General features: G+C 43.3%; 1 protein-coding gene across 6 annotated transcripts in view; it reads right to left on the bottom strand.

Annotated features, from left to right (window-relative positions):
- cdc14ab (cell division cycle 14Ab) overlaps positions 1 to 21,541 on the bottom strand; it is an 82,768-nt gene extending 61,227 nt beyond the window's left edge. For 4 of the 6 annotated variants that reach the window (XM_055941023.1, XM_055941027.1, XM_055941026.1 and 1 more), the window contains exons 1-5: positions 21,031 to 21,540; positions 20,468 to 20,558; positions 15,163 to 15,238; positions 9,569 to 9,661; positions 2,234 to 2,313 (exon numbers count right to left, since the gene is read on the bottom strand). In XM_055941023.1, coding sequence (XP_055796998.1) covers positions 2,234 to 2,313; positions 9,569 to 9,661; positions 15,163 to 15,238; positions 20,468 to 20,558; positions 21,031 to 21,127 — 437 coding nt within the window. In that variant the 5' untranslated portion in view covers positions 21,128 to 21,540. Of the gene's footprint in view, positions 1 to 2,233; positions 2,314 to 9,568; positions 9,662 to 15,162; positions 15,239 to 20,467; positions 20,559 to 21,030 lie in introns of all 6 variants that reach the window. The other 2 variants (XM_055941024.1, XM_055941025.1) reach the window with 1 other exon arrangement.
- Between the last annotated feature and the right edge of the window lie 1,937 nt (positions 21,542 to 23,478).

Raw genomic sequence — 23,478 nt, 5'->3', positions numbered from 1 at the left:
CTGCCCTACTAATTATGGGAGCTGAGGATCAGGGTACCGTCTGTCCGTCCATCACCTCCTCTACGACTCTCTCCCTCCCTCCCTCCCTCCACCCCAGCTTGATAACATTCTAACCACACTGACTGACCCTCTGAAGGGAACCACTGGGGAGAGATGGAGGAAAAGTTGAGGTCAAAGGCAGAGTTAGAAATAGATTTTCTAAAAGTAGCTCAGAGATATCCATCAAACCCAGTTCAAAATGAAACTTAAAAAAGTGCTGGCTTCGCAGAGTGGAGAGAGGAGGGTTGGTCCAGCCTCTTTGCACAACAATGTAAAACGAGGCCTATATGCTGTAGTTTTAGTTGGGAATGAACACACAGCTCTTAAAGCAATTAAAATTGCTGTTTGACTTTAGTCGTTTGTGTTCGTAATTCCTCAAGCTACCACTGGGGGAAATGAAATAAACATTACAGTTTAAAGTGATGGACCAGAGAGCCTAATAATGGAATGATGAGAACGTCATCCCGCTTCTTCACCATTCTCCCCTTGTTCATTCTTCATCAATTTCAACATATTTGGCAAGTGCCATCCCGTTTGCTAGAGGCCCATTACAACTGGTCAAGTAAACTGTCAAAAGCTCCATTCTCTCTCCAAACAAGCAGGCAGGTTGAGACAAGCCCGCAGGGCCAATATCTGTCACTATCGTAACTCAAGCCAACAATACCCAAATCAATCCTAGAGCCTGGCTGCCAACCCGTGTCACAGGGTAATGAATCACAGTCCTTGTGTACAAGACAAGTAAAGAAAGCAGTCATACAGGTCAATGTAGTTGCAGAGAGTGGGTAAAACATCGACAAGCCTTCACTTCATTTACCAGACGACGTAACCTTGCTCTGTCCCTTTCCCGCAACACATTAAAATGTTCCCCTCCACCCCAATTCCTGACCTCCATGTGGAGTTGGGTTGGAATGCAGATGGGACGGTGGTCATGAGGGTGTGACTCACTCCACAGTTCATTAGGAAAGAGCTGGTGAGATTTGCTGCAGACCCCAGCATAGCCAACACACACGACTATAGCCTCATTCCTGGTATTTGTTATCCGTTCAAGGAAAAAGGTCAAACTAACACGGACGTGAACAATTGCAAAAGCAATCCTAACCCAAGATGATAGCTTGGATAACAGTAACCCCATCCTCATAATTCCAAATTAACGATCCTAATACAGCTATCTATTCTAAACAGTCACTCCATAAAGATGCATGAAAACTGCTTGTTTGTGTTATATGACGAGACAAACAAACCAGGCTAACATCAGGATTAAACAATGTGAGCACGTAACAGCGGTGTGAGTGATATAACATTCTTGTTTATTCCATTTGTCACTTTCACTCCTCTGAAATGTAGTTCAATCCTATTAAAAAGAGTGAGTCCGCTGATCCACAATAGGCATAGATATCTTATGCTACGGGAAAGCAGATTAGTCCATGTTATGCTAGGGAGAGAGTGGTTGGAATATGCAGAGTAAAAAACAAAAACAAATGTGTGTTCTGTTTCAGAGTAGGGCAGATCTAATAACTGAAGAAAAAAATGTTCGGGCTAAACTTGTAGGATATAGAAAATGTTTTGTCATTGCCACAAACCTTACTATATGAAGTATAATTACTATCCGAGAGGGCATCGAATCAACTGCTTTTTAGGTCTAATATCTGACCTGGTTGAACGACACGAGACACTCCGGAAGTTATTTGAGCCTCACAGGTAACACGTCATTATGTACACATACAGTAGCAGTCAAAAGTTTGGGCACGCCTACTCATTCAAGCCTTTTTCTTTATTTTTACTATTTTCTACATTGTAGAATAATAGTGAAGATATCAAAACTATGAAATAACACATGGAATCATGTGTTTATTATTTTTATTATAAAAATAAATAAAAACCCTGGAATGAGTAGGTGTCCAAACTTTTGAATGGTACTGTATACGCACAGGCCCAATCTATTGTAAGACACACACATCCTGTTAATAAGAGGATGATGACTACAAGGGACAGTGATGAGGATGACACAGAGGGAGCTGTGACCCAGGTCTTCCTTGTCAGGTGGAGCTGTGACCCAAGTCTTTCTTGTCAGGTGGAACTGTGATGTAAGGCAATTAGCCAAGATGTGCTTCCTAGACAAATATCAAATTATTGTTTCTGTGGTTATAAATCATGCTGTTGTGTGGTAGAGTGGACATGGCTGGTCTGGTCTTACCTGTAGGGAAGATATGAAGCATTGGAGCCTGAGATCAGAGCCCTGTAGGCCTCCTCTGGGGTCTTCTTTAGGTAGATGACCTGGTAGAGAGATAGAATAGAGAAGATAAAGAGAGAAAAAGAGCGAGAGAAAGAGAGTAAGAGAGCGAGACAGAGGAAGTGTGAGAGAGCGCAGTTAGTAAACCATGGCTTGGATTCACTGAAGCCAGTTTTCATTCCCTCATTTTGGTAATCCTTCAGCTTTCTGATTTACTCTGGTTTTGAAAATATTTGTTGTTAGAGCACTAATATAAAACAGGCAATATAACAGGGAGAGGGAGACAAGGAGACATTGTGTCACATAAGACTCCCCAGGCATCAGCCTAAATAGTCCAGTAAGGTGCCAGACGGCATGGTCACAGCACCACAGGCTCTCCAAATAGATGCCATACATAAACACACGGTAGTCAACTCATCCATCCACGAACGTCCTCCTCTCCTAACCCCAGGTCAGAAAAGCAGGGCTCATCTGAATCAACACAGCGGCATCCCACATCCATACAAGGAGTTGTAACGACAGAGAGTGGCGGGCAGAGACAAGGGATTTCATTTCCACTGAAGATGCACATTATGCCCAGAATCTATTCTACCACGCCCATAAATCTGCTCCTTTTATTCCTTGTCCCCAACGCTCTAGGCGACCAGTTTTGATAGCCTTTTACTCGCACCCTCATCCTACTACTCCTCTGTTCCTCGGGTGATGTGGAGGTAAACCCAGGCCCTGCATGTCCCCAGGCACCCTCATTTGTTGACTTCTGTGATCAAAAAAGCCTTGGCCTCATGCATGTCAACATCAGAAGCCTCCTCCCTAAGTTTGTTTTACTCACCGCTTTAGCACACTCTGCCAACCCTGATGTCCTTGCCGTGTCTGAATCCTGGCTTAGGAAGGCCACCAAAAATTCTGAGATTTCCATACCCAACTATAACACTTTCCGTCAAGATAGAACTGCCAAAGGGGGAGGAGTTGCAATCTACTGCAGAGATAGCCTGCAAAGTTCTGTCATACTTTCCAAGTCTATGCCCAAACAGTTCGAACTTAGAATTTTACAAATTACTCTCTCCAGAAATAAGTCTCTCACTGTTGCCACCTGATATAGACCCCCTTCAGCTCCCAGCTGTGCCCTGGACACCATATGTGAATTGACTGCCCCCATCTATCTTCCGAGTTCGTTCTGTTAGGTGAACTAAATTGGGATATGCTTAACACCCTGGCAGTCCAACAATCTAAGCTTGATGCCCTCAATCTCACACAAATTATCAAGGAACCCACCAGGTACAACCCTAAATCCATAAACATGGGCACCCTCATAGATATTATCCTGACCAACTTGCCCTCCAAATACACCTCTGCTGTTTTCAATCAGGATCTCAGCGATCACTGCCTCATTGTCTGCATCCACTATGGATCCGCGGTCAAACGACCACCCCTCATCACTGTTAAATGCTCCCTAAAACACTTCTGCGAGCAGGCATTTCTAATCGACCTGGAAGGATATTGACCTCATCCTGTCAGTAGAGGATGCCTGGTCGTTCTTTAAAAATAATTTCCTCACCATCTTAAATAAGCATGCCCCTTTCAAAAAATGTAGAACTAAGAACAGATATAGCCCTTGGTTCACTCCAGACCCGACTGCCCTCGACCAGCACAAAAACATCCTGTGGCGAACAGCAATAGCATCGAAGAGCCCCTGCGATATGCAACTGTTCAGGGAAGTCAGGAACCAATACACGCAGTCAGTCAGGAAAGCAAAGGCCAGCATTCTCAAGCAGAAATTTGCATCCTGTAGCTCTAACTCCAAAAAGTTCTGGGATACTGTAAAGTCCATGGAGAACAAGAGCACCTCCTCCCAGCTGCCCACTGCACTGAGGCTAGGTAACACGGTCACCACCGATAAATCCGTGATAATCGAAAACTTCAACAAGCATTTCTCAATGGCTGGCCATGCCTTCCTCCTGGCGACTCCAACCTTGGCCAACAGCCCCGCCCCCCCCCCCGCTGCTACTCGCCCAAGCCTCCCCAGCTTCTCCTTTACCCATATCCAGATAGCAGATGTTCTGAAAGAGCTGGAAAACCTGGACCCATACAAATCAGCTGGGCTTGACAATCTGGACCCCCTATTTCTGAAACTGTCCGCCGCCATTGTCGCACCCCCTATTACCAGCCTGTTCAACCTCTCCTTCGTATCATCTGAGATCCCCAAGGATTGGAAAGCTGCCGCGGTCATCCCCCTCTTCAAAGGGGGAGACACCCTGGACCCAAACTGTTACAGACCTATATCCATCCTGCCCTGCCTATCTAAGGTCTTCGAAAGCCAAGTCAACAAACAGATCACTGACCATCTCGAATCCCACCGTACCTTCTCCGCTGTGCAATCCGGTTTCCGAGCCAGTCACGGGTGCACCTCAGCCACGCTCAAGGTACTAAACGATATAACCGCCATCGATAAAAGACATTACTGTGAAGCCGTCTTCATCGACCTGGCCAAGGCTTTCGACTCTGTCATTCACCATATTCTTATCGGCAGACTCAGTAGCCTCGGTTTTTCTAATGACTGCCTTGCCTGGTTCACCAACTACTTTGCAGACAGAGTTCAGTGTGTCAAATCGGAGGGCATGTGGTCCTCTGGCAGTCTCTATGGGGGTACCACAGGGTTCAATTCTCGGGCCGACTCTTTTCTCTGTATATATCAATGATGTTGCTCTTGCTGCGGGCGATTCCCTGATCCACCTCTACGCAGACGACACCATTCTGTATACTTCTGGCCCTTCCTTGGACACTGTGCTATCTAACCTCCAAACGAGCTTCAATGACATACAACATTCCTTCCGTGGCCTCCAACTGCTCTTAAACGCTAGTAAAACCAAATGCATGCTTTTCAACCGTTCGCTGCCTGCACCCGCACGCCCGACTAGCATCACCACCCTGGACGGTTCCGACCTAGAATATGTGGACATCTATAAGTACCTAGGTGTCTGGCTAGACTGCAAACTCTCCTTCCAGACTCATATTAAACATCTCCAATCCAAAATGAAATCTAGAATCGGCTTTCTATTTCACAACAAAGCCTCCTTCACTCACGCCGCCAAACTTACCCTAGTAAAACTGACTATCCTACCGATCCTCGACTTCGGCGATGTCATCTACAAAATAGCTTCCAACACTCTACTCAGCAAACTGGATGCAGTCTATCACAGTGCCATCCGTTTTGTTACTAAAGCACCTTATACGACCCACCACTGCGACCTGTATGCCCTAGTCGGCTGGCCCTCGCTACATGTTCGTCGTCAGACCCACTGGCTCCAGGTCATCTACAAGGCTATGCTAGGTAAAGTGCCGCCTTATCTCAGTTCACTGGTCACGATGGCTACACCCACCCATAGCACGCGCTCCAGCAGGTGTATCTCACTGATCATCCCTAAAGCCAACCTCATTTGGACGCCTTTCCTTCCAGTTCTCTGTTGCCTGCGACTGGAACGAATTGCAAAAATCTCTGAAGTTGGACACTTTTATCTCCCTCAACAACTTTAAAAATCTGCTATCCGAGCAGCTAACCGATCGCTGCAGCTGTACATAGTCCATCGGTATATAGCCCACCCAATTTACCTACCTCACCCCCCATACTGCTTTTATTTATTTACTTTTCTGCTCTTTGCACACCAGTATCTCTTCTTGCACATGATCATCTGATGATTTATCACTCCAGTGTTAATCTGCTAAATTGTAATTATTCGATTTATTGCCTACCTCATGCCTTTTGCACACATTGTATATAGATTCTCTTTTTTTCTACCATGTTATTGACTTGTTTATTGTTTACTCCATGTGTAACTCTGTGTTGTTGTCTGTTCACACTGCTATGCTTTATCTTGGCCAGGTCGCAGTTGCAAATGAGAACTTGTTCTCAACTAGCCTACCTGGTTAAATAAAGGTGAAAAAATAAATACAATTTTAAAAGATGTAGAGAATTAGGGAGAACTATGAACAAAGTAAACAAAGAACGTAAACAAACCCTCTGGAAATAACAAAACTGGTCTCAGAGCATTTCGTATTATTCTGTACGTAAATCCGGGACACTTCATTAAAAAAATATAGGAATTTAACATGTAAAGTATTGGTCCCATGTTTCATGAGCTGATATAAAAGATCACAGAAATCATCCATACACACAACAAGCTTACTTCTCTCAAATTTTGTGCACAAATTTATTTACATCCCCATTAGTGAGCATGTCTCCTTTGCCATGAGAATCCATCCATCTGACAGGTGTGGCATATCAAGAAGCTGATTAAACAGCATGATCATTACACAGGTGCACCTTGTGCTGGGGACAATAAAAGGCTACTCAAATGTGCAGTTGTGTCACAGAACACAATGCCACTGATGTCTCAAATTCTGAGCGAGAGCGCAATTGCATGCTGACTGCAGGAATGTCCACCAGAGCTGTTGCCAGAGAATTTAATGCTAATTTCTCTACCATAAGCCGCCTCAAATCGTTTTATAGAATTTGCACTTAGTCCAACTGGCCTAACAATCGCAGACCACGTGTATGGCGTCGTGAGGGCGAGCGGTTTGCTGATGTCAACGTTGTGAAAAGAGTTCCCCATGGTGGTGGTGGGGTTATGGGCAGGCATAAGCTACGGACAACGAACACAATTGCATTTTATTTGATTGCAATTTGAATGCACAGAGATACCGTGACGAGATCCTGGGGCCCATTGTCATGTGATTCATCCGCCACCATCACCTCAACTTTCAGCATGATAATTTTGTGACCAACAGATGCATATCTGTATTCCCGGTCATGTGAAATAAATTCATTAGGCCCTGATGTATGTATTTCAATTGACTGATTTCTTTATATGAACTTTAACTCAGTAAAATTGTTGAAATTTGATTAGTTTACTATGTTAAGTTTAGTTTAGGAGACCAGGCTGAAATAACAGATCCAAACAGCACTGGTGTGAAAATCTGGCCATTTTGCAAAGGTCGACTGGAAGATTTGTCTTGACTAGGAGGCTTGTATGGGAGAATGGGCTTGAGTATGCCGCTTGTGTGTCAGTAGGTCTGGTGACATGGAGGCCAAGCAGTGCATGAAGCCTATGTCCCCTCAGCAAGTAGAACAGAGCTTTGTTATTCCTGCTCCCACTTCATGAAATATTCACCAGTCAGACAATTGGATACTGCTGAAATGCACCAGCTTAAATTCTACTGCTGGTGTCTGTGTTGTCCCACGTGATCCACGTGACATAGAATTTAGAGTCCAACAGGGACAGCTGTTCATCCCACACATAATCCTCTTGGGTTCAAAGCTGGTCATTTGTATTAAAACATCTGTAACGAGAGCAGGGCCAGGAGGACTCAACGGAGCCCACACAATCACCTGACCGGATCAATGTAGACCCACTTGGAGAGAAATTAACAGGGAGGAAAGCCCTGCCACGTTCCCTGCACGTTCTCTCATTATTAAAGACACCACAATGGGCTAGGCTAAATAGCTAGACACACAGCAGAACAGAGGTTACAACATTGCAGACAAACCTCACATCCCATCTCCCATCTAAGTGGATAAACGCAGTTCATTAGGCTCGATATTGATTTCTGAATGCTATGTCCTCTGTGTGCATTTGTGAGCCAATGACTCGTGCAGAGGGAAGAAATGATATGGGCTGGTTTTGAAAGAGGTGCCGATATTTCAGTGTCATTGAATGAGGAGTTCATCTTGGGCTTCGGGTCAGGGTTCAGGATTCAGGCTAAATTTAGCAGAGCGCTTCGCCTTGTGCATCTACCCTTGAGAGATTGTCTAGGAAGGAATAAATGACAGCAGCTTTAATAGGGTCACTGAGTGACAGATTAGACACACCATGAGTGCAATTCAACTCCCACAAGGTCATCCGTCTCCTATTGGCCAATACAGGAAATGTAAAGGGAAAAGTGGCAGGATCTATTTGGTGAGTGGATCAAATCCTATTTTTGGTTGGAAGACATGGTACATACATTATTTCTAGCATGGACAGACATTGACAAGCATCTGATCATGTGTCAATATGGCTAGTGTCTAGACATGCTGACAGAACTAAACTAGCATGGGACTTTGTGAACAGCTGTGCATAGGATAGCATGATGTACAGGATTCACCTCAGGGGTGGGTGTGTTTGGGGGGGGGGGGGGGGGGGGGGTATTATGGCATGCAACTGTCCTCCTGCCACTGTCAATCAGGATTAGAAGCCAAATCCAGATTATAATCCAGCAAGGCCCCTGCTGCAACGATGCTTCAAATCTCCTCCCAGAGCTATGAGACTGGGGCACTGACTGGGTTGCTAACAAGACAGTTCTGGGGACCAAGGTCCTTATTCAATCCAACCCTGGCCATTATAAGAATATACTTTGGGATGTATATAGACTAGCTAGTTAAGAAAACCATGTTTACCGTGAGAAACTCAACTGTGTTTTACCAATCACTGTCATAGCCATTAAGGGACAAAACCAGAAGGGTTGATATAGCCTATATCCTGTTTCTAGTCCAGACAGGGCATCCCAATGAAAAAATATTCAGAGAAGGGTCTTAAATTACATGCAAAGTATGTCATGACAGTTGCTGTTCCTGTCTGTTCCCTTGGGGTAAGGACTGGGCACAGCCCACTGAGTAAATACTAGTGACCCACATTGCCTGAGAAGATCATCATCATGCCATCGCCGGGCTCTGTCATAAGGCATGTCCTCATCATAGCATAACAACAGAAGAACCGGATAAATCCCCTCATTTACTGCCATGTGACAGAGCGGCCAGCTGGCAAGGGATGCCGTCACACATTACAGTCAAGGCTGGTATCTGACTGGGAGTGAAAGGTCAGCCTTCAACCATGGCTGGCAGCAAGGGACCAAATGAATAGGGACTAATGCAACAGGATCTGCTGGGCATTCAAAGGGGGCAGGAAGATGGGGCCACTGTGGCAGGACAATAGGGCTGTCTATAGCAGTCCTCTCCCATCCGTTTCTCCAAGAGTCAGAAAGACCTGGCTGGAAGGGGTTGTGCCACCTTAAAAGGAAATCATCACTGACTGAAAGAAGCCCTGAAAAAAAGGCCTGGGTCGACAACAATACTGCAGATACAACAAAAACACGCTAGGGGAAAAGTGCATTGGGGCCATCTGAGTACATTGATACTAATGCAAAATGAGTTGAGCTGCATTTTTTTGAGGGGTGCAGCATGACGCAACGGCCCAAAATACACTTTTTTCTTCCTTGCCTAACTTCCTTCCCTGCAGAGAGAGGAGAGAAATAGGAAGGAATACTCACAGCATAGGCAGCGATTAAAACAGCAGCATTAGCCCTTTTCCGCTGGTCAAAGCTGGTGTAGTGTACGATTCGCTTTCTGGTCAGTGTGAACGACTGCAGACAAAAGGAGAAAATACACGTAAGAAAAAACTAATTCACATTAATTTAGAACCTCTTCACATTAAAGCTATTTAGATCAGAATAATTGATAAAGATATGCGCAAACTCAACCACATCTAAACAACAACGGTTAGGTGACCAAAGGTTGTACAGTACTGTGTATGTTGTATTTATATCTGGCTTAGAAATACACTAGTCCTATAAACACTAGTGTTCATGAAACATACAGAAATCAACAACGATAAACTCGGCAGCCTCCTATTTTGCACTCAAGGAGAAAGACGCAAGAACGTGGCAGTATTTTTGGTCCTATTAATAGACCTAAAGGCACATCTGGTTCTGGCTTGTATATGACATTACATTAGGCTATATTATTTGGACAAATGCAGATAGACGCTATGGTAGCTGCTGCTCAGACGCTCAAGACACCACCGATCCGCTAGGGATGCAGGAAGAGGAGCCGCTGGTAGAACAGGTGTGCTGCTGGTGTGTGCCGCTGTCAGTGTTCTCGTTCAGAATCACTGCACGAGTCAGCCAAAGCACTCAGAAGCAGCTCAGGCAAGCTAGAAGATAGACGCATCTATCCATACACACACAGTCACTGCTACACAGGGCTAATCAGCAATATGACAAACAGCATGCTTGAGTCTCTAGCCTAATTGAAGTTTGGTATGGAAATGAAACCACAAAGGCTTGTATGGACGAACCCAGTCCCCCCCCACCCCTTGTGGGTCATCATGAAAATTATGTTTACAGGGGTAGATCCCAAAATACATGTGTAAAGTGATAAACTAATTAAGTCAGTTGTGCTAGACATTTTATAGTTATAATGTAGCATGTTGCTTTTTTTCCTCCTTTGACAAAACCTGATTCAAAGGGCGTGTGGCAGATTTCAAAACTCTTCCACGAAGGACTTCCCTCCTCGATAGCCACCTTTTTATTGAGGAGAGGTCACTTTGACCACTACTTACCGGTTTCTTGGTCACAGAGAAGAGGCGAGAGGGTGGAGGATGGACTTTTGCCCAAATGAGAAAAATGCCAATACCATCATCTAGGCCTGAGGGAAACAACCTAGTTCTTGCATTCAATGGCAACAATATGCTAGTCTTCCTAGAAAAAAATGCTTTATCACAGAAAAATGTAGCCTACTGTCAGTGTTACCAGTACATTGATGGCTATGAGCAATAGGACATAGCCTACCATGCACTGTGGGGGAAATAGACCCAATCTGCTTTAATACTTTCACTTTATATGTAAAATACTTCAGAATAACTAACAAGACTACTAGAGGATGTAGGCCTCTGGGTAAAGGTCGGGGTTAAAACGGGTGAACTGCGTCGCTAAGCAGGTTAAGCCAGACCAACCGGAGGCCAGGCACAAGCATGAGTGGTGAGAGGATGTGGAAATAGGGTAGGTGAGTGGGGGCAACACATATCAAATGGGCTCTATAAGCCCCAGATCAAGTCCCACAGGTGTGGGATGTTCACATCCTCCAAACGGTGTCATTTCTCAAATCAGGGTTGTCCACTTTTCCTGTCGTTTTTTTTACATCTCGGCCTTCATGTACCAGATCCAAACCAATGGAGGTTCAAAGGATTGGTGTCCCTAAGGCAACACACTGTTCACAAAACAAACACTGGAGGGCAAAGCGTGGTGGCGTGGACGGGAAGGGAGAGAGACAGCCATAAAAACATCATGCTTGCTTGAGACTTTACCTTCAACACTGACCAACACCTACATATGACAGATCTACAGATCGTCTGCTCCAATGGAAAAATTACAGGACAAAAAGATGCAGAACCTCTTAATGAAACTCTCTTTCTGAGAGCAACATTCACATGGGGGTAGAAAGGCATGAGTTAGACAAAATTGGCAACTTTATTGGTGTGTGTGTGTCCGGGAAGTTGGGAGCTCCCCTTGACCAGGGTCTTATGAGAAGGTTTTGGCCAGGTGGGCTTTTAAAAAGGGCAATTGAGAGCTAAAAATTTAGTAGGCATAGCGAGAACTTCACATCTCCTTTACCTCACATACCTCTGAAAATAATTGAGATTGCTGAACAATAAACATATTGGGAGAATTTAAGCACCCACAATGACAACAATCACTCAAATACTCAGGTTAGCCTAACAGCAACTGAACTCATGTATAAATTGGCATTAGTGTCATAAATCGTGAACAGCAGAATTGTTGTTACAACTCCTGGATAAAAGCCAGGCCCTGATTGAACTCAAATTAATTATAATGCACATCCACAAACAAGAACAAAAATAGATTTATAAACAACATGCCATGTACTTGACAGGCATGACCACTGAAATGATTTTAACTAGCTAGGTTTCCATCCAATCGGCGACAGATTTTTATGCGAATATTCTCAAATATGCATAAAAACAACATTTTCCCACAAGAGATGTGTTTCCATCAAATTGACTTGATGGGGATAAAAGAATGTGCGTGAAGACGTAGTGCACATAAAAATACCTTTTTGTGGTTAAATCCCCCATGTAACGAATAAAGTTAAATGGGTTTCCATTGTATTTTCTACTCTACTGACAGTGTTCTCACAAAAATGTTTGCGTTACATAGCAAGTGTCCCCACTGGTATTGGCACGTGCGCTCTAGCCAACAGCTCGCATATACTGTGCTGGTATAACCTACATGATGAGATTATTATGGACAAAAGGGCAAGAGTATTTATTTGTCAAATGGCAAGCATTGATGATCATGTCACCTGAATAAAACACTGGATATTTAATAGAAAGGTGCATCAGGCTCATCACCATGCACTTTCACCACCCTGTGAAGGTCACCATAACTTATTTCATCTGTATCCTAATAAACAGCATGCTTTCCTGACGAGTTGTAGAGGAAGGATCACACAACATGTCATCGGGTGACTCCAAGTTACCTTTGCATTTATGCGCAAATATTGATAGTCGTCATATCGATTCCACCTACATTTTACGCAGACACAGAACGCTCCCACCTTGTCTAGCATATTTTGTTTAGTCAACATTTGGAAAGTTTATCGACAAATATTCTGTTTCCATCAGGCCTGCAATGAGAATTTATCAGATATTTACTTTACTTGTATAAAAAAGTAGGATGGAAACCTGTTTATAGATTTTTTTTTTTTATTATAATAATTTAATTTTAATTGAGTATATATGCCAATAGGCATAAACTTTTTTTTTCGTGATGTCGACCACAATCTTATCAATAGTGGTAGCCTAATAATCACTGCAGATTTTGTTTTCACCAAACAGTAGTATCTAAACATACTTCGGGGAGGCTCCAGAATAAACCAAAATATACCGTTTACTTATGTTCCTGAAAATGGTTTGTGACCAATGTTCCCTCAAATTCTTCGTCACGGAGCAAATTTCAGGCCTGCTGAGCACAAACTTGAACTTTTGGAAAATTCTGTACAACTTCCAACGTGCGTTTACTGTGAACACGGAGTCTGTAGCCGCTTTAAGTTAGAGTTAAAACAGTGACCAAGTTGGCTACTGTGGCTAATTGATCATAATATAGGCCTACCGGAGTGTCCTACCATCAAAAACAATGGAGAAAATGCATCCCATAACATTTTAACATTGATAGAACAGCTATTTCCTTCAGCCTACAGTAGCAATGTGTGGTGTTCAATGTAGGCCTACATTCCATGAGACTTCTGAAACACGCAGGGCTCGACATGAACCTGTTCATCCACTTGTCCTCCAGACAAGGTGACTGAAAATGTTTGGGTTGTTTGATGCTGCATGCAGCTCTTAGTTTGATCTCAAAACAAGCATATCTACTCATGACCACAGCTGTAAACACAGTCCAGTTCAAAGTAAATGGCACAGATCCACATATGGCATGGTCTATTTGCATATAGGCCTACGGCAACTTTGAATGTTTATGCCGGTCTGTGTAGAGTATAGGCTGAGTCATGACCATGAGAACTCTACAACAAAACCTCTTGCGTAGTTTGTTTAGTTTCGGTATGTTGCATTGAAAGTGGCTAATACTGGGCAGATTCTATCACACTTGCCACAGTAAAGGGAAACGTTGATAGTGTTAACAGGGAAAATGCTAGAAAGTTGAGTGAAATTGAATCTCATGCTTCTCCCATGACCTGATAGTTGTTCTGCACTCTGCCCCGGGAGCTGCGCAGCAGTCTCTGGCTACTTCACGCCTGCGCAGGCACACAGCTTAGAGGGAACATTGTTCGTGAGGCAGACAGGCATCAAGGCATTCAGTTACTGTTTGATTGAATGTTAGAATGGGCTAAAATGGGTTACCTAAGCCACTTTGAGTGTGGTATAATTGTTGGTACCAGTACCTCAGAAACGGCCGGCCTCATGGGCTTTTCACGTATAACATTTTCTATGGTTTACCGAGAATGGTGCGACAAATAAAAAAACATCCAGGTAGCGGCAGTCCTGTGAGCGAAAACAGCTCGTTGATGAGAGGTCAAAGGTGAATGGCAAGAATTGTGCAAGCGGCCCACAAACATGCAAATAACAGAGCAGTACAACAGTGGTGTGCAGAACAGCATATCAGAACGCAATAGTTATTGTCACGGATGGACTATTGCAGCAGACGACCATACCGGGTTCCACTCTTTTCAGCTAAAAACAAGAAGCGACTTCAGTGGGCATGTGATCACCAAAACCGGACAATTAAGGAGTAGAAAATGCCTAGTCCAACGAATCCCATTTCCTGTTCCGTCATGCTGATGTCAGTCAGGATTTGGCGTAAGCAGCATGATTCCTTGGCCCCATCCTGCCTGGTGGCAGTGGTGTAATGTTGTGGGTCATGTTTTTCTTCCACACGTTAGGTCATTTGATACCAAATGAACAACATTTCCATGCCCTGAAGAATTCAAGCTGTTCTGGAGGCAAAGGGGAGTTCAACCTAGTACTAGACGGGTGTACCTAATAAACTGGCCACTGAGTGAATATTGTAGCCTATACTACGAGCTGGAGCAGATTGTGTCAGCCCACACAGTTTATCCTGGCATCTCTAATGACTCTGTCCGAGGGAAAGTGCCAACGCAGCTTTGGGACAGTTGAGTCAGTGGCTAAAAACAGAAAGCCAATTACTTTGCCAAAGCTTTGATTTAAATGTTCTGAGGACTTGTGCTTTATCCATTAATTTCATACCTACCCTTCAAGTTGCACAATGGTTTTAAAATGACATGCAGACAAAGAGAAAAAAAGATGCTCATATACTACAGCTAAAAGCCTCTGTATTTAGCATTGTCCTTGCAAGTAGCCAAACTCTAGCTGAGGGGGCAGTGTGTGGGTTTTGTAATTATCTAATAACTAACCCCATAAACTACACTACTGTATGTGTTGGCATGTTTTCAAATGCCACAGACCTTGCGGTTGTTGTCAATGAGGGCGTGCGAGGTAGAAATACACAAATTGATTTTGTTGTCACAGATGCATAATGTACATTCTTAATGAGGGAAGAAAGGCATGAACAGAGAGAGGCACATGACTTACCTTCAGCTTTTTGTTGAGTTTACAGCTGTATCTGTATAGCATGGCTAGGTTGAGTGGTCCAAAATCCGCATAGAAGCTGAAATATAATTAACAGTAAAAAATGTCAGACTGAACTGGTTAAAACATATTTTCATTTAACATAGAACTGCCTAATATTGAGATGACTTAGCTATCCTAATCCAGGAATGAACCCCATCTTTTATATTTCTTATCAATTATATTTTTGTATTGAACCACAATTTTGTGTTTTACTTTCCTGTTCACAAGTTCAACAGGGAGGGTTAATCAAACGCTTGCATTATGTAAACCTGGTATTCCCAAACTGGGGTACACTTAGACCCGGGGGTACAGCAAATAAAAATGCAAATCCCTTTTTTATTTTTTTTCCCCTTCACATTTTCAAACAGTCCATTTATATTTTCCCACGGGGCTATACATTTGGGTGAGGTTTTTTTCTCACCTGAGTATCCTCATTTCACTGCCAAAAATAAAATTACACCATCTAGTGTTCAGCGAAATAACAACAATGTCAAATACAGGTAGCCTAGTCAAATAATTAACATTCAATCACATGAACCGTTACTCTCTCGCGGGAATTCCACTAACGGTCTGTATGTAGCTGCTGCTCATGTTGGTATCTGTACTGATTGCGCAAAAGCCATGACAGGGAGACATAGTGGAGTGGTAACATGCGTGCAAGCAGTTGCTCCTGACACCACTTGGGGACACTGCAGTATCCACTGAGAGGCTCTCGCTGCCAAGGGAATGCCTGACAGCTTGAAAGACGTTTTGGACACCACGGTGAAAATGCTAACTTTGTTAAAGCAAGGCCCCTGAACTCTCCTGTATTTTCTGCATTATGCAATGATATGGGCAGCAACCATGTAATGCTTTCACAACATACAGAGAAGTGCGTTGCTTATCAAGGGGCAAAGTATTGACAAGTTTTTTTTTATTATTGAAAGAAGAGCTTAAAGTTTCCTTTACTGACGATCCTTTTCACTTGTCTGACAACTTGCATGATGACGAGTTTCTCATTAGACTGGCCCATCTGGGTGATGTTTTTTCTCGCCCGAATTATCAGAATATAGGATTACAGGGACTCTCCGCAACTATAGTCAATGTGCGGGACAAAATTGAGGCTATGATTAAGAAGTTGGAGTTCTATTCTGTCTGCGTTAACAAGGACAACACACAGGTCTTTCCATCATTTGTATAATTTTTTTTGTGTACAAATGAACAAGCTTACGGACAATGTCAAATGTGATATAGCGAAGCACCTGAGTGAGTTGGGTGCGCAATTACGCAGGTACTTTCCCGAAAAGAATGACACAAACAACTGAATTCGTTATCCCTTTCATGCCCTGCCTCCAGTCCACTTACTGATATCTGAACAAGAGAGACTCATCAAAATTGCAACAAGCGGTTCTGTGAGAACTGAATTTAATCAAAAGCCACTGCCAGATTTCTGGATTGGGCTGCGCTCAAAGTATACTGCCTTGTCAAATCGCGCTGTTAAGACTAGAGGTCGACCGATTATTGGAGGACCAAAAAAAGCCGATACCGAATAAATCGGCCGATTTGTTTTTATATATATTTGTAATAATGGCAATTACAACAATACCGAATGAACAATGAACACTTATTTTAACTTAATATAATACATCAATAAAATCAATTTAGCCTCAAATAATGAAACATGTTCAATTTGGTTTAAATAATGCAAAAACACACTGTTGGAGAAAGTAAAAGTGCAATATGTGCCATGTAAAAAAGCTAACGTTTAAGTTCCTTGCTCAGAACATGAGAACATATGAAAGCTGGTGGTTCCTTTGTAACATGAGTCTTCAATATTCCCAGGTAAGAAGTTTTAGGTTGTAGTTATTATAGGAATTATAGGACTATTTCTCTCTATACGATTTGTATTTCATATACCGTTGACTATTGGATGTTATTTTAGGCACTATAGTATTGCCAGCCTAATCTCGGGAGTTGATAGGCTTGAAGTCATAAACAGCGCAATGCTTGAAGCACAGCAAAGAGCTGCTGGCAAATGCAGGAAAGTGCTGTTTGAATTATTTATTTATTTATTATTATTTCACCTTTATTTAACCAGGTAGGCCAGTTGAGAACAAGTTCTCATTTGCAACTCCGACCTGGCCAAGATAAAGCAAAGTAGTTTGACGCAGACAACAACAGTTACACATGGAGTAAACAATAAACAAGCCAATAACACAATAAACAAGTCAATGACACAGTAGAAAAAAGAAAGTCTATATACAGTGTGTGCAAAAGGCATGAGGTAGGCAATAAATAGGCCATAGGAGCGAATAATTACAATTTAGCAGATTAACACTGGAGTGATAAATGAGCAGATGATGTGCAAATAGAGATACTGGTGTGCAAAAGAGCAGAAAAGTAAATAAAATTAAAACAGTATGGGGATGAGGTAGGTAGATTGGGTGGGCTATTAACAGATGGACTATGTACAGCTGCAGCGATCAGTTAGCTGCTCAGATAGTTGATGTTTAAAGTTGGTGAGGGAGATATAAGTCTCCAACTTCAGCGATTTTTGCAATTCGTTCCAGTCACTGGCAGCAGAGAACTGGAAGGAAAGTCGGCCAAATGAGGTGTTGGCTTTGGGGATGATCAGTGAGATATACCTGCTGGAACGTGTGCTACGAGTGGGTGTTGTTATCGTGACCAGTGAACTGAGATAAGGCGGAGCTTTACCTAGCATAGACTTATAGATGACCTGGAGATAGTGGGTCTGGCGACTAATATGTAGCCAGGGCCAGCCGACTAGAGCATACAGGTCGCAGTGGTATAAGGTGATATGGTAACAAAACGGATGGCACTGTGATAGACTGCATCCAGTTTGCTGAGTAGAGTGTTGGAAGCTATTTTGTAGATGACATCGCCGAAGTCGAGGATCGGTAGGATAGTCAGTTTTACTAGGGTAAGTTTGGCGGCGTGAGTGAAGGAGGCTTTGTTGCGAAATAGAAAGCCGATTCTAGATTTAATTTTGGATTGGAGATGTTTAATATGAGTCTGGAAGGAGAGTTTACAGTCTAGCCAGACGCCTAGGTATTTGTAGTTTTCCACATATTCTAGGTCGGAACCGTCCAGGGTGGTGATGCTAGTCGGGCGGGCGGGTGCAGCGAACGGTTGAAAAGCATGCATTTGGTTTTACTAGCATTTAAGAGCAGTTGGAGGCCACGGAAGGAGTGTTGTATGGCATTGAAGCTCATTTGGAGGTTAGTTAGCAGAGTGTCCAAGGAAGGGCCAGAAGTATACAGAATGGTGTCGTCTGCGTAGAGGTGGATCAGGGAATCGCCCGCAGCAAGAGCGACATCATTGATATATACAGAGAAATTAGTCGGCCCGAGAATTGAACCCTGTGGTACCCCCATAGGGACTGCCAGAGGTCCGGACAACATGCCCTCCGATTTGACACACTGAACTCTGTCTGCAAAGTAGTTGGTGAACCAGGCAAGGCAGTCATTAGAAAAACCAAGGCTATTGAGTCTGCCGATAAGAATACGGTGAATGACAGAGTCTTGGCCAGGTCGATGAAGACGGCTGCACAGTACTGTCTTTTATCGATGGCGGTTATGATATCGTTCAGTACCTTGAATGTTTACGAGCCTGCTGCTGCCTACCACCGCTAAGTCAGATTGCTCTATCAAATCATAGACTTAATTATAATAACACACAGAAATACGAGCCTTTGGTCATTAATATGGTCAAATCCGGAAACCATCATTTCAAAAGAAAAAAAACTTATTCTTTCAGTGAAATACGCAACCGTTCCGTATTTTATCTAACGGGTGGCATCCTTAGTCTAAATATTGCTGTTACATTGCACAACCTTCAATGTTATAATTATTTACAATTCTGGCAAATGAATTACGGTCTTTGTTCGGAAGAAATAGTCTTCACAGTTTGCAACGAGCCAGGCGGCCCAAACTGCTGCATATACCCTAACTCTGCTTGCACAGAACGCAAGAGAAGTGACAATTTCCCTAGTTAAAAGAAGTTCATGTCAGCAGGCAATATTAACTAAATATGCAGGTCTAAAAATATATACTTGTGTATTGATTTTAAGAAAGGCATTGATGTTTATGGTTAGGTACACATTGGTGCAACGACAGTGCTTTTTTCGCGAATGCGCTTGTTAATTCATCACTCGTTTGGCGAAGAAGGCCGTGATTCGAATGATAAATTAACAGGCCCCGCATCGGTTCTATGCAACGCAGGACAAGCTAGATAAACTAGTAATATCATCAACCATGTGTAGTTAACTAGTGATTATGTTAAAATTGATTGATTTTATAAGTTTAATGCTAGCTAGCAACTTACCGTGGCTCCTTGCTGCACTCGCATAACAGGTGGTCAGCCTGCCACGCAAGCTCCTCCTGGAGTGCAATGTAATCGGCCATAATCGGTGTCCAAAAATGACGATTACCGATTGTTATGAAAACTTGAAATCGGTCCTAATTAAATCGTCTGACCTCTAGTTTAGACACTGATGCCCTTTGCAACCACGTACCTAAGTGAGAGTGGATTCTCGGCCCTCACTAGTATGAAAACTAAAGACAGGCACAGACTGTGTGGAAAATTATTTAAGACTGATACTCTCTCCAATACAACCCAACATTGCAGAGTTATGTGCATCCTTTCAAGCACGCCCTTCTCATTAATCTCTGGTGAGTTATTCAACATTTTTGATGAACAAATAAGGTTGTATATGTAAGATGGCTAAATAAAGAGCAAAACGGTTTATTATTATTATTATTTGTGCCCTGGTCCTATAAGAGCTCTTTGTCACTTCCCACGAGCAGGGTTGTGACAAACTCACACTCCTTCAAACATTCAACCTCCAGCTGCGTACCAAGGCACAAGGGTCAGTTCACTTTCAAATGTTTTTTGCCATCATTGTAAGCCACTTTCAAATGTTGTTTTTTGCCGTGCTTACAATGATGGCAAAAAAACCTTTGAAAGTGAACTGACCCTGGTGCCTTGGTACGCAGCTGGAGGTTGAATGTTTGAAGGGGTACAGGACTATAAAACGTTAGCGAACCACTGATGTAAACCATTGGTCAACTCCAAGCCGAGTGGAACACAATGGCTTTATTAATCTGAATTGGAAAACGTTCAATTAAAAGCTGTTACATAATTGCAGTGACAGCTCTTCAGCAGCCCCAGCGACACTTGTTGGCGCTGTCCAGTGGACCGTAGCTAAACAAATGCACTTTAGCTGATGAAAGTGCGAAGAGATACTGAGAGGGAGAACAAAACTTACTTTTCATAGATAAATTCTTCATCCGTGCAGAAGTAGTGCGTGTTTGCGGTGCTTTTTGGCTTGCTTCTTAGGGTAGCAAAATATAATCGATCTAAAGATGAAAAAACATGGGTACATACATGTATGAACAGCAAGCCTTTAGGGGGCATAAAAACAGACATCACACCATAGATAGAACAATGAGGTACAGTTATTTAAATAAAAGAAGCGTTGAACACACTTTACCAAGGAAGACTTGGCAACATTGTTTACTCATGAGATTCTCACTCGCTTTCCGCGAGCTGTGATTACAAGGTAGCTGACTTCCCGTACAAAGCTACATTCATCTGAAAATATCAGAATAAACTAAGATAGCGCATTACTTTGAAAATAAGAAAATATACGTTTCAAGTTAGCCATAGCTAGTAGTTCTCGAACCAATTCATGTCAATCACAGACAGCTTAGACTGGCTCGCGAGATGCAAAAGAAGGCTAGCTAGCCATGTTGGCGAAAATACTCGCGTTGACTTGATAATTAATTAGCAGAAAGTTTACACATAACTAACTAGCAAATGTTCACTTACCTTTTATTAATTCACAGGCTCCTATCAATTCTATGTCGTCTGCCATTTTAAACAAAGTTGAAAGGATAGGAGAATGTTTAAGGCTGTCGAGAGTCATCGACACAAACAAGTTGCTAAGACTGACTAAACTAGTAAAAAAGCTAACTAGTTAATGATATTAATAAACATTAAAAAAATTAAAAAGCAGAGTTGCTAATTTAGTTAGGATAGCTTCTATCCAACTAGTAGCTAAGTTAGCGGTTTGCTAGCAGCCACGCACTTTGCTCTGGCTAAAATAATAAATTAAACGTAATTTGCCAATTCGAAATCCATGACCAAGAAAAAGTAAAGCTCTGCAGCAGAAAATATCTGCGTGCCTCGTTGTTTCATTCAGCGCAGAGGATAATATCCATGCATTACAAGTAGCAGACGTCCTCTTGACTTATTTCCTACCCAGACAGTGCACACATCTTTTCCCTGAATCCCTGCCATGATTGCGGATAGTCATTCGACTACAAGCAAACATCTTAAAGGGACATCACATGGTAACCAGAAACCCAATCGCCACACAAAGGCACGTTGCCAGGGCATGGTCTCCCTCAACCAATCAGCGATCAAATACGTTGTCTGAAATCGACAATGGAGGGAAGGACACAGTAAAGAGAGTAGAATAAAAACGTATATGGGTAAACACTGAGGCTTATATCAGTAACACACTTTGATTATGCCTGTTCAGCATGGCCCAGTGGATTTTTTACAAAAGTTATAGAATGCAGGAGAAAACATCATGACATACTATAACCCCCCCCCCCCCAGAACTATATAAGTAAAGAAATATATAGCTTGATATAAGCAACTGAAAATTCTGTTAATATTGTAACAACCTTTGCCAAACGCCTACTTGGCGACCTCATTAATAATTCCAGACCTCTTGGAGTAACGGCTAAGATGTTGGTTGCTGATTTGATTAGATTTGCTGGACCTAGGATCATGGAGTCAGGGCTATACCCCGAATTCGCTTCATTTGTGTCAGAAGTGGGATGGTGCTTATTTTATTTTATAACAGCAATACAATATGCAACCAAGCTTGATCTCAGCTTAATCTCATCCTCAACGTTTGATGTATCTTTATATCCAAACATAAGTATAATATGTATAATATATGAATACACACAGTGTAGCTATTCTCTCCGCAAGGCTATCAAACAGGCTAAGTCCCAGTACAGAGACAAAATTGAATCGCAATTCAACAGCTCAGACACAAGGGGTATGTGGCAGGGTCTACAGTCTATCACGGATTACAAAAAGAAAAGCAGCCCCGTCGCGGATCAGGATGTCTTGCTCCCAGACAGGCTAAATACCTTTTTTGCCCGCTTTGAGGATAATACAGTGCCACTGACACGGCCCACTACCAAAACCTGCGGGCTCTCCTTCACTGCAGCCGAGGTGAGTAAAACATTTAAACGTGTTAACCCTCGCAAGGCTGCAGGCCCAGACGGCATTCCCAGCCGCGTCCTCAGAGCATGCGCAGACCAGCTGGCTGGTGTGTTTACGGACATATTCAATCAATCCTTAGCCCAGTCTGCTGTTCCCACATGCTTCAAGAGGGCCACCATTGTTCCTGTTCCCAAGAAAGCTAAGGTAACTGAGCTAAACGACTACCGCCCCGTAGCACTCACTTCCGTCATCATGAAGTGCTTTGAGAGACTAGTCAAGGACCATATCACCTCCACCCTACCGGACACCCTAGACCCACTCCAATTTGCTTACCGACCCAATAGGTCCACAGACGACGCAATCGCAACCACACTGCACACTGCCCTAACCCATCTGGACAAGAGGAATACCTATGTGAGAATGCTGTTCATCGACTACAGCTCAGCATTTAACACCATAGTACCCTCCAAACTCGTCATCAAGCTCGAGACCCTGGGCCTCGACCCCGCCCTGTGCAACTGGGTCCTGGACTTCCTGACGGGCCGCCCCCAGGTGGTGAGGGTAGGTAACAACATCTCCACCCCGCTGATCCTCAACACTGGGGCCCCACAAGGGTGCGTTCTGAGCCCTCTCCTGTACTCCCTGTTCACCCACGACTGCGTGGCCATGCACGCCGCCAACTCAATCATCAAGTTTGCGGACGACACTACAGTGGTAGGCTTGATTACCAACAACGACGAGACGGCCTACAGGGAGGAGGTGAGGGCCCTCGGAGTGTGGTGTCAGGAAAATAACCTCACACTCAACGTCAACAAAACAAAGGAGATGATTGTGGACTTCAGGAAACAGCAGAGGGAGCTCCCCCCTATCCACATCGACGGGTCAGTAGTGGAGAAGGTGGAAAGTTTTAAGTTCCTCGGTGTACACATCACGGACAAACTGAATTGGTCCAACCACACAGACAGCGTTGTGAAGAAGGCGCATCAGCGCCTCTTCAACCTCAGGAGGCTGAAGAAATTCGGCTTGTCACCA

This window comes from Salvelinus fontinalis, chromosome 12 (assembly GCF_029448725.1).
Source record: "Salvelinus fontinalis isolate EN_2023a chromosome 12, ASM2944872v1, whole genome shotgun sequence".
Lineage (NCBI taxonomy): Eukaryota > Metazoa > Chordata > Actinopteri > Salmoniformes > Salmonidae > Salvelinus > Salvelinus fontinalis.
Note: the sequence above shows the minus strand (reverse complement) of the source record. Positions and strands in the feature narration are given on the sequence as shown.